At 46.3% G+C, this 12,143-nt stretch overlaps 1 protein-coding gene across 5 annotated transcripts in view; it reads left to right on the top strand.

The window, feature by feature from the left end:
* The window catches only part of LOC116845846 (uncharacterized protein KIAA1522-like), a 280,571-nt gene that overhangs the window by 153,268 nt on the left and 115,160 nt on the right, over positions 1-12,143 (top strand). Inside the window, exon 1 of one of the 5 annotated variants that reach the window (XM_032819013.1) lies at positions 2,330-3,931. The exons of the other annotated variants lie outside the window; for them this stretch is intronic. Coding sequence (XP_032674904.1) covers positions 3,877-3,931 — 55 coding nt within the window. The 5' untranslated portion in view covers positions 2,330-3,876. Of the gene's footprint in view, positions 1-2,329; positions 3,932-12,143 lie in introns of those variants that run through there. 5 annotated transcript variants of the gene reach the window in all.

The following is a 12,143-nucleotide window of genomic DNA, read 5'->3' as shown; positions in this document are numbered from 1 at the left end:
TATATATATATATATATATATATATATATATATATATATACATATGTACATATGTACATATATACATACACGCATACATATAATAACCCGACGTGTAGAAGTGGAGTGCTCTTCCTCCCTCTGTCCCCTCTCTTTCTCTCTCGAGTGATATATATCGGCCGCGATATATCGTCCTTGATGGTACACCTCGAAGCCGTGGCCGAAGCTACTCGTTGTGCTCCTCCACACACACTCCACGCCGCGGTTGCGAGGCAGAAGAGAGCGCGCCTCGCCCTCGCGAAACAATATGATGGTTAACGTAACAAGCTCTCATCTCAGCGCCGCGCACTGCTCCACACGCCGGGATATCCTCCCACCGCGGTCGTGCACCGGTTCTGAACACGTCCGGACACCTGAGGCGACGCTGCTCGGGTAATCCCGCGGATAACGCGCTCGCGGCGCGACGGTGTTACAGGATTACGCTGGGGAGTCTGGCGATCGTCGTTGACGGGGGTAGAGTGGCTTAATAAGGTGCTGGGTAATGATGAAATCACAGCAACGAGAAATTTTCTCTACGTTATTTCTTTTATTATTGTTGTTTCTTTTATTATTTCATATATCGCAAAAAGATTACAGTTGAGATTGTTTAGTTAAGTGCGTGGGGTTGCTCAAGTAAATCGAAGGCGAGCAACGTGTCATCGATGTCAGACATGATACGTTTAACGAGATCGCGACACAAAACAAATTAGAATTATCACGATTAACCTCGTCCTAAATTTCAGTTTTAATAAGATAATTCATGATGTAACTTTGAGAAGCGAAGACGCGTTAAAACTCTATTTCTCGTGTTTTGGCGCATTTTGTTTGACCAATCAAGAGTCGAGAATTATCAGCGTTTATTCTTAAAAAAGAGATAATGAATTGTACAAGATATTCTCTCCTTTTCTCCCTCTCTCTTTCTTTTCAAATGGATTTTAACTCGTTTCTTAAAAAAATTCATAAGTTACTAAGAAGCACGCATGAACGTATATGTAGAATGAATTGCACGACCAAGCCGGAGCGAAATGTGAAGAAAACGATCGCGCTATTCCAGAAGCCGCGGCAGCTCGATGATATTGTTTTACGAGCGAGATCCCCGAAGAAGTACGACGGTACACGCGAACAAGGTGTTCCGCGTCTCGTTTCACCTGACGTGGTGTCCACGTAGACTGCTATACGAGCAGCGGCTGGTTGTGATCCGCCGAAGGAAGACGTAGCATTGATAGCCGGACATTGAGCGACGTGCTTGGAAGAGGCACCGCGGTACGATCCACCGTTCTCGAGTTCCACCGACGATCTCGGGGAAACGCCTGGAATTCAATGAACGCTCTTCCGCGCCGTGTCGTAAGAGAGCCCAAATATGGAATCCAGGTTCACCAGGAGAGCATCCAGGTGAACCATAATCGGTAGCCGAGGCATCGAGGCAGGAGAGACAGCGGACTCCCGGCTCCGCCACGTTGTCTCGATAATGGCGTCAGTGTTTAAATATTTCCTTGTCGTGAACAAAGGCGAGAGAGAGAGAGAGAGAGAGAGAGAGAGAGAGCGCCTTGTGCTCTGATTTTTCTCCATCTCAACGTCGATCACTGTCGCGGAACGTTGTGGTACTTTGTCGTGTTGGCACTTTCAATTATCGCCAATCGTCTCGTTCTATTAAGCCTCCTCTCATCGTGCCCCTCACGGTCTCCTGGCCGCTCTATTTCGCGCTTTTCATTTTGCCCAGAGAACAATTCCACTTGGGCTCGTTTCTCATCTTGCTTCGAACGTTTTACGATTTTTAGCGCGAACATATATTGTTCTCATTCTCGACCTCTGACAGCCGTCTCGTCGGACTCGCGTGTCTCAGACGAGAATACTTAGGATTCATTCGAGATCCTACCCCCCTTCTCTCTCCTCCGCTCGTCATCTTCGTCGCCATCGTTCCACCACGTGAGAAAATCATCTCGAATTTTTCTCGGGCGGAGTCGCCGCGTCGACACCGACGTCTCGCGACAGGTTACACCGGTGGCGGCCGAGTCGGCTCTCTTCTCGAGGTCCCCCGATGATTCCTGCTCCTGCGTTCTACCACGATCCTCCACCTCCTCCTCTGACACCACCACCACCAGCACTACCACCACCAACACCACCGCCACCGGCATCAAAACCACCACTACCATCCTCCGCCACCACCGCCGCCGTCAGCATCACCACCTTCGTTCATCCACCACCTCCACCTACTCCGGCTACCACCTCTTTCGCAGGTAGCGCAGGGTACTCGCCATGTGACTGATTCCCCTTCTCCGCAGGTTGACGAGCGGAGGGCCTGCCTACCTGCCGCCCGTTGCCCCGCTCCCATTACGGCGCGGACTCTCGCGGCAGGTGCACCAACCCAAGTGCCACTCCGCTTACCTGTGTGTCGTGCCTACCAAGGCAAGAGCAGTGTGTCCGGTGGTCAGGTTCTTCCCTCTCTCTTTCTCTCCCTCCCCTTCCCCCCTCTATCTTTTTCTTTCTCTCTTTCTCTCTCTCTCTTTCCTCCTTTCCCCTGACTATCTCTTCCTCCGTCTTTTTTACTTCTGTCTATCCCCCTACCTGTCTCTCTGTCTCTTTCTCTCTGCCCCTACTGTCTCTGTGTATCCCTGTCTATCCTCTTCGACATCAGCTCACGCAGTGGTACCGTGTAGTAGTGTCGTGTCATCCCGCGGTACGTCAACGCGATCCTCTCGGGACTGAAGGCAAGGATCGACCGGGTCGAGGATATACTCTGCGATTACCGGGCACGGTCGGTCGTCGGTGTACGATAGAGTGAGGAAAGTGAAGCCCACTGTGGAGGCTGTAGACAGTGATAGCTCGATGACGGTACGCGACGTGATGTCTTGACACCACGCAGGTTCACAGGTGGCAACGTACGAGTGACCTGTGAAGCTAGAGATAACGAGGGAAGAGTCCGATGTTGACGGAGATACGATGAGATAGCTGATAAGAGCGTTTCGTCATCGAGAACAATCCGGACTGACCGGAGATATCGCGTCGCCGTGCCGGAGTTTGCTGTTTTCTCGCTGCCACCCACGTGAAAAGACGAGACACCGGGACCGATTCGGCCGACGACGCGAGAAGTCGTCGCAGTGATAATTCAGAGACTCGATCGTGCGATTCACTCGCGGCCATCCACTGTCGCGCGTTCGCACCGTCGGCCAAGTGCGTCGAGGAAGGGAGGGGACACATTCAGTGAAGGTGTCAAACGTCGGCGGCACCTCATTGACATTTCCGTGACATTTAGTGCGCGATTCAAGTCGAGTGCCAGACACCTTTCCGTGTAACACGCGTGTCCCGGCGAGATGTACTAACGATAGCACGCTTGTAGGGATAGCGGTAATAGTCGCGACACCTTCATCTTCGTCGTTGCGCGACGAAGTTGCAATGAACGTTGCAGAGAAGGGCAGTGCGGCGGAGAGGAAGTGATACGAGGACGTGGTGAGTCGATGACGCGTCCTCCGTGCTTTATCAGCGCCGTAACTGGAGCGCCGTAACGCCGAACACTCATCTAAAGAAACTTATCTGCCTCTCTCGGGATTTTTGCACGTGCACGGCTTCGATCGTCCGCATCCGGCGATCCGCGTTTTCGCAGAAGCCCGCATTGTGAGGCGACATCAAAACCAGAGCCTCGACGGTGGACTCGTTTCCGCGAGACTTCGGATAGCTTCGTGCAACAGGTGGTTCTTGATCGGAGAAGCCGTTGAAGAAGACCGTCGGACTCTACTGCGCGACGTCCGACCGGAGGCGACAGAATCGCTCAGGTGAAGGTCGACGCCGATTGCCAAACTGGACATTCTTACCGCCACGTCGGGAAGAACGGAGTGGAGATGTCCGCGGGTCGCTGAGAGAATGAGGGAGCTGGACACCGAGAGCCCTGTCGTCTGGCCAGCCTGGTGTTATACTGGTGAGTCCAACAGTCCGTAAAGGAGCGTGAGGAGGCACGATCAAGTCGAATTACTCACTGTGACATCGTCTCGCAATTTTCGAAATGTTGTCATGCATAATCAGTGCATCAAATGCATTGTATTCATATGTACGAGTCGCGTGAATCTACCCGAGACGAATTTTTAGTCCTACATTAATCGTGAAAATTCCATGAAATTTGTGGGACCAATAGACAATCTTACAGAATATTATTCCAGCTATATTATCCTTCCCTGATGCTACAAATGGTTTGTTACTATTGTTTTCTCCAAGTTAGGATTTGAAAGAAAATCTGAGATACTGTGAGTCTGTAAAATGGAATAGATATTATACTATAAGTATTTTACGACATGAATATTAGGAATTATTTAATTTTCGATTATCTCAATATTTTACCTGCATTTCTTAAACTAAATAGAAGATTTTTCCTTGTTCTTGACGTGCTAACTCAATTAATTGCATTGCTATATTTTTCTTATATATCACATACATACACGCTCCCAGTTGCACACACAAGAAAGTTGCTATTATTTTTATTACTTTTCATTCTCAATTTCATAAGCAATGTATTAATTATGCAGCTTTAATTTAACCGCAGATAAAATATGCGAGATAAGTAAATATTAAGTAATTATGATAGACAAATAATAATTATATAAAACAGCAAACCTAATTTTTTCGTAGCTCTTTATTGTTATTTTTATTATTAACATTGGAAATTTTGACAGAATTTAGAGATTCACAGAAGGGATGGAAAAGAAGTGGTTGTGAGTAAGGAGCATTATAACATGTACAAGCTAACACTTATGAGACTTGTGATAGATTCTAAATCGAGGCCTTTTCGATAAGTATCACGCGTGCGATGGTCCTGATAACGAAACTCGCAAACTCCGAAATGTAGATTGTTATGATCTCGCGACCGCCGGATGTACGCATCATCGATCGACGGTTGGCGCCTGGTGGGGAGTAATGTTCTAGTCGCTCATTGTTTTGGTACTCGCGCGCGTGTCTGTATTTGCCGCGAGCGCGTCATTATGTCTCGAGCCGACGAGCGCGACGTACACAACTCCACGCGGCGAAGCACGGTGTGTTGTTTACATATCTCGCCGGGTAATTACATTATTTCCCGTCCGCTCTTGAAATATTCAATCGAGTTCTCGTCGGCATCGCGCGTTAATTAACACATATTTGCCTGATCGAATCAAACCTACGCGAGTGTCAGTGCTGGTGAGAATCCTATGCGACGGAGCAGCCGAGATCAGGATGTTGAGTCGGGAAGTCGCGACGGATAACGCACGACGTAGTTTGACGAGACGTGGACAGCGATACATTTCATATCTCCAGGTGTGTCAAATTATTCATTACACAGGACGTTTCTAACGGATGTCTCGCGAATTTACCACGGAAATTCTCCGCGAAATGAGGAGATACTTAGGAAGCGTTCGGGGAGCACGCTACTATGAACACAGTATACATGGACTCCGAATGTCCTATGTTCTGTCATCTAATAGAGTAAAGCCAACATCTAAAAAGAGAGTGAGAATAGAGAGGCTATAGTTTTCTTCCTATTTTGTCATTTTTTTGTCGCGCGTGCATCTATTTCTCGTTTCCATAATATTATAGAGCGCAACAGCACCCCGATTAGACTGGCAAGTAAAAGTCTTACTTAAATCTTATTGCACACTTTGTCTGTGCAGAAAGAGACAGAGAACAGAAGGATTGTACTATTGGCTTCTCTTTTCTGACTGTATGCGGAATCTATGTACATTATCTATGTCTATGGTCTCTTTCTACATGTTGGGTTCACTTTTCTGGCCGTATGCGGGGTCCATGTATACTACGTCCATGCACGTTACCAACGCTACCGCGTTCTTCTATCTTTATCGCTCCTTAGATATACAAGGAGGATAGAATGACACGGTAACGTCGAATAACGCTAATAGCGAGCTCCCCGAACGCATCTTTAGAGTCGAAATTTAGAGTCTAGAGTTTGTTTCGCAACTGTTGATTTGTGTCGTCTAATAATGCTTCGTGAAAACTGCGAATCCTAAACTTGAATCTGCCATTTTCGTTATTCTTATTTTGTTGTATTGAATCTTAATTTAAATCTCTTTTTAAGCGTAGAATTATTAGACGCAATTGTTAACTTACCACTTTTTCTTCTACACCTTCTTGAATCTTCCTATTAAAGTTTACGAAAAAATAACGAAAAAAAATATATATAAGTAGAGATTTTTTTACCAAAAAATGTATGAATGTGTGTGTGCTTAATTACAAGTCCATTTATTTGCTCACGCATCTTTATCGAATTATTATTTATTTAACGGAGAGAATGTTGTAGTAAAAATTACAATGCAACTTTAATAGTCCGGGAATGGACTGACATTATTACGAAAATTATAATAAAAAAAAATAGTAAAAATTACTATAAATGTAATAAGAGTTATTTCATGTTAATTTTTACTATGTTTTATTATAATTTTTGTAATAGCGTTAGTCTATCGAAGTACTAAAATTGCTTTGTAATTTTTACTACAATATTCTCTCCGTATAGGGTGACCGTTTGTAGTATCAAGGTAAGTGTTTTACCTCTCGGGATACTTTATTGATTCTACAAATCCCACGGAATTTACAGTGTTAATGCAGAGTCAATATTTCGACTTGGATCTTGATATTTGACATGCGACGATCATAGAGTAATAATTTCTAATTAATGCGCGAAACCCGTAGTATTCTCCGTTGCTTACTTTCTCTCATACTTGAGAATCACGAGTTCCACAGATCTTTTCGGAATATTCTCGCAAGCTCGAGCCACTTTCGATGAGTCTATTTTCGTAGCAGCGGAACACTGACGGCGACGTGTCAATTGCCCGCGTCTGCTGTTTGGAAATATTTTTCGACATTGAAGTAAACTTGAGGCACACGTGTGTTTGGGAGCAGACGTGGTCCGAGCGCGACGTTTTCCTTTCGTAAACAGCCGTCAATTAGCCCATCGATTGCGCGAGTACGTTGGTCGACGAAGTCGTAACGAGCCGTGGCAGTGTAACAGGATGCAAATAACCGCAACGGCTTATGGAAAGTTACGAAACACATACGCGGCGGTCGAGTGGGCGTCACACCGCGGCTCTGGTATTCGTACCTTATTACACTCTATCGACAGGTCGAATGACAGACGTAAAACAAACACGAACCCTGGCAAGAAGAACGCGAGCGTGCGTTCATGAGGGCTCGGTAAATGGTGTAATAGACGACAATGGTCGGTTATCTCTCCTAGTGATCTAATCGCGACTCGCGATTACAAAGGAGGAATAATTAGCGTGTCTAGTGATTGCAATATGATAAACATGATAGGCCAAGTCTCGGTCAATTTATATCTGAAATCTGTTTTATCAATTTTCATCTGTGTTTCTTTTTCTACATGAAGTCAAGCTATTTATATCTACAATTGTAGATTTGTAGCTATTTATATATATATATTTTTTTTTTATTTGTATGTAATGTACGTCGTCTTTGGTTCTCTGATGATACAAACTACATATATCTTCTCTATCGCCTTGATCGCGTTTATCTGTACTTTTGCGATTAAGATTATAGCTTCTGTCGCTGTAAAAATGAGACGAGGCTCGTAATAACGGTACGATAGATTTCGCGGAAATACCGATACTGGTATAGACAAGGTTATAAAAAATATTCACAACGTTTGCTCGGTTTTATCACGGCTGGCTCTGGATTTCTCGGAAATTCCAACTCGTTTCGCGATATCTCTTTTTTAGTACATATAATGTGAGTTCGTCATACGTAGAATATGTGTTTCGGTTAATTAGTCATTGATTCAACTTTCGAGTTATCGCCCGTAAGATTGAGGTGCACGTGACGCCTCTTCTCTTGTCAATTCCTACTTTTCATAATCGACGTTCCTCTCTAAAATTGAAGCAATTTCGTTGCTGCATTTGTCTGTATTCTAATTGATTGGCTGTCTGAGATGATTTTCTTTCTTATTCCATTTACCAATTCTTTGATACTTTAACCTTTATCCGTTTCGGAGCCTGACGATTTTCACGATTAAGCCGCGAATGATCGAGCAATCTATTCGAGCAATCTATTCGAGCTTCCTAATGATCTTCCTCCCTCGTATTTATAAAGTGGCAAGCAGGAACATGCGAAAGGGGTCATAGGTTCCTGAGGAGTGGTTTTTTATCGTTTCTTATCAGACTAGACTTTTCGGCTCTCCCTCGATCTGTTAGTTAAACCGCCTCTCCCGCTCTCTCTACCTGCCGAATTGGCCAACGACGCCGCCGCCACCGCCGCCGTCGCTCTCCTCGGCATCGTTTTGCCACGCGATGAGAATTTGCTCGGTTCCGTTAACAGGGGCAGACGAGCGCCGAGAGAAAGAGAGAAAGAGACGAGAACGAATCGCGGAGGGTGTAATTATGGTGCTCGATCTTGACAATTAGGAGCCCTTGGAAGCTGTCGGTAGCGAATAGGGGTCCACTTAGCTCCCGCAACTTCCACAGCAGCTTTATCTCGTCCAATCGGCCCGCGCGTTATTCGTCGGTGTCTTCTAATTAAGAGAGAACCCGCGGATATTTTTTCCGCTCGGACTCGAACGACCAAGAATCGTTGTGGTCGTGGTAGTCTCCCCGTTGAACGTCGAACGATAAGATTCCCAAGTTTCATTTTCGGTCTCGTTGAGATCGACCGCACCTTTAATATCTCAATTCACTGTTCAACATCGGCTGCCCGTCCGTGCGGTTCGCGACTCGAAGCGCACGTCGTGGAGCCGGCAAAAAGACGCGCGAACGTAATTAATCGCGTGTAGCTGGCTTCGTTCTCGGTAACACACGCGATCCGTCTCGAATCGCGTCCGGCCGAAACTCGCTATTTTCGCCAGTCAGGATATTAATAAACTTTTTTCGAGCGGTGCGCACATTATTATCTCGGCGCGCGTTGCACGCGGCGTGCGTTCGTTAGCTCGCTCGATTTGAGAATGGCGTGGCAGGACTGGCGTGATTTGGTGACAGAACCGAACCCGCGCGACGGATTCGTCACGGTGTGAGTAATGGCGATAAAGAAGATGAAGTAAGAGAGAGAGACATTTTGCGGAGGCGCGCAACGAGTGCCGTCACTCCGGCCGCGACCGCTAATGCGATTACCACCACCGGCTCTTTCGTAGTCACCACCAGGAAACGGACATTGTCTCGCGTCGCTGAAACGAATCGTCCCCGACTCGCCGCGAGCGCCGCAGAAATCCATTTTCGGAATTCGCGATTAGCAACAGCCGTGGTCCTTAGAGACGTTGAGAAGACGCTGCTTCCTCGTTGCGGCAAATCGTCGAGTTTCCGTTGATCGACACGGAGGAATTTTAAATGACAAGGCCTTAGGTATATATTTTTCAGTGCAACCTGTGAAAACTCTGCGATATGTTCAAGTTAGATACTGTATAGTAGAAAATATTTTTTTATATAATGAGAAAAAATGCTATGAAATTTATTTGTGAGATAAAAATTTACTTTACAAAAATAAGATTTATTTCACAGAAATAATCATTATTTAACGGAAATGAACTTTATATGCCATGAATAAATTTTCAAATATTATTTCTTAGTGTACAATAAAAACATTTTTTTTATTAAATTACCATTTATTTGTCTTAATATAAATTTTAATATGTAAAAGAAAAAGATAAGCTAAAAAATGTTGATGTCATATACTGAGAAAAAAAATACCTAAAAAATAGAAAATATTTTTTTGTTCGATAGTTACTAGTAATATATTACTAGTAATATATTTATTTAAATTTAAATTCTTTTACTCAAATTTATATGAATAATTGCTTTCATGAAAAGCCAAGATTTCCTTGAGGTTTTACGCAAATATCTATTTTCTTATTTGAAATATTTTATATCTGTATAAGTAAATATACATATATTGTTACATCCATCAAATAAATATTTACTGTTTCTTGGATATTTTTCTCTCAGTGTATATGCTTTATAAAAGACTCACCTTATCTTTTAAGGATTAAATAATTTAGCATTAGATTTCCCTTCTCCTTAAATAAACGCATTGAATCGCAATGCAGTCGGTTACTCGTGAAATGACACAATCGTTCGGTAGAGCAAGCGTCTTCACGTGAACGATCGCGCTCGTGGACTCATTATGTGTTGCGTTTTCTCATTTTTGTCCAGTGATTTCCGCGGAAGCGTTCGAGCAGTTCGTCGAAGCCGCAACGTGTAGAAAAGCCGCGAGGAGAAAGTTATAAATTATGACAATTATATCGGCGGTTCTCTGTAGGCTCAACAGTATCATCGCCGTCGGGTTAAGTAATCGCGTTCTCGCAATTGTCGGTTATATCTCGATTAGACCTCGCACTAACCGACAGCCGTCACCGTCGTGTCGTCGTCGTCGTCATTCCCCGACGAGCACAATTAATTCTTCCCGTTTCGGGAACACGACACGTATCTTCCAACTTTCTTTCACGATCTCATGGATGAACTTTTACCCCGGGTGAGCCATGAAAAGCGCGATCCTTCCGCAGAGAATAGCGTAATGCCTCTGGAATCTGGAACAACGCTCTGAATAGTCCACCGTCCATCGAGGTGGCCTCGTCACTTTCGTGACTTATCGTCCTCCAGGTCTTCCTGGAATCGTTTCCCAGGGATTACGGTTCTCGCCAGTCATCTCCGGTTACCTAGCCGAGAAAGCCATGTAGGGTCTCTCCCTGTCGGTACGTCGAACGTTCGAAGAGGGATCACGCGCCTCTCGACCTTCGGCTTCCGCTCGCCTCCGGTAGCCCCTTCGTCGTCGTCGCCGCTGCCGTCGCCGCCGTTGTCGTCGTCGTACGTGGATTACCATTGCCGGAGTTAAATATTGGCTGTCGCTCAAAATACAAACGCGATTGTGCCTGCGCGCTACCGCCAGTGACTTATTTATAGGCCACAAAGCATCGGCCTCCGTCTCCGACTATCGTTCCCCGCGCGATCCTCCTTCCTCTTTCTTCCTTCGCCTTGCGACTCGCCATCTGGACGACTCGCTCCCGGTGGAACGATCCTCTCGCGGTCACCGGCTCGTTTTCATTGTTTCTGACAGCTAATAAAGCCTGCCGGCACCTCGCGCTGGCGGCGTAACGGATGAACGTCGCGTGTTCGCTCGTATATTTCGCTCTCGGCTTGGACGCGCGATTGTAATTACGTGTAATTGATAATTAATTAATAACTCGACTATCCCGCGAGAGGAGGTGTAATTATTAATTTTTTTCGTACTTCTCACGCGCGTCACTATCCGTCGCTATCCGTCTTACACTTCCGTAGAAGCCGCGCGCGCGCGCGCGCGTTGTTAGGTTCTGTGAAAGGTTCTAAATTGAAATACCTACGCGCACCTGCATCATCGAGAGCGCGCACCGCCTATCGGATAGCGCAACGCCGCGCGGCGCCGGGAACGAGATCGAGTAACAGATGTTTTCCGTCTCAACTGGAACCGACGGTATCTTCGAGATCGCGACGAGAAAGCCGGCCGGCCGGCCGGTGAGACCGCGGAGAAAACGGCGGCAAAGTTCGTTAAGACCGTCCCCTGCTGTTCGAGAGACTAATAGACACGCCATTATGATGGAAGCGGACGGAACCGCCTCAAAATTGCACCGTGAGGGGCTTCTAATCGCGTTTCCCCGCGAGACAAAGGGCATCAGCCACATGAAAGAGGATGCAGTCGGGGTGAGGGAAAGAAAGACAGAGATGAGCAGAGACGAGGAAGTGGCGAAACACAGAGGGACGCGCGAGAGGGCGACGGGGTGACTGGCGCGCACAGGGAAAGAAGGTGAAACAAAGAGAAAGGGAGAGAAAGGGCGTGAGGAGAGGGGCGAGGGGGAGAAACGTGAAAAAGTGGCAGACCGCGTTGAGCTGCGCTCTCTCGAGGTGGGAACAAAAGCCACCTCTTCTTCTTGCTCGTCTTCTTCTCGCCTTTCTTCTTCTTCTTCTTCCTCCTCCTTATCCTCCTCTTCCTCCGCCACCACTTCCTCGCCATCTCGTCCGCGAGGAGAGGCATTCGGTCCGCGCTACGTACAGGGAGATATCGCTCCTTGGGCCGACGGATCCACCATTGTGACTTCTCGCACGTATGAAAAACCACAAACCACTGACGTTATTTCGCGGCCGCGAACATGGAGGGCTTCCTCTGGCCCCTTCGGCGAGGTCCGA

The sequence above is a fragment of the Odontomachus brunneus genome, unplaced genomic scaffold (assembly GCF_010583005.1).
Source record: "Odontomachus brunneus isolate Ranch 3 - 2012 unplaced genomic scaffold, Obru_v1 Obru_scaffold_058, whole genome shotgun sequence".
Taxonomy (NCBI): Eukaryota; Metazoa; Arthropoda; class Insecta; order Hymenoptera; family Formicidae; genus Odontomachus; species Odontomachus brunneus.
The sequence above is the reverse complement of the archived record's forward strand: the minus strand, read 5'-3'. Positions and strand labels throughout refer to the sequence as shown.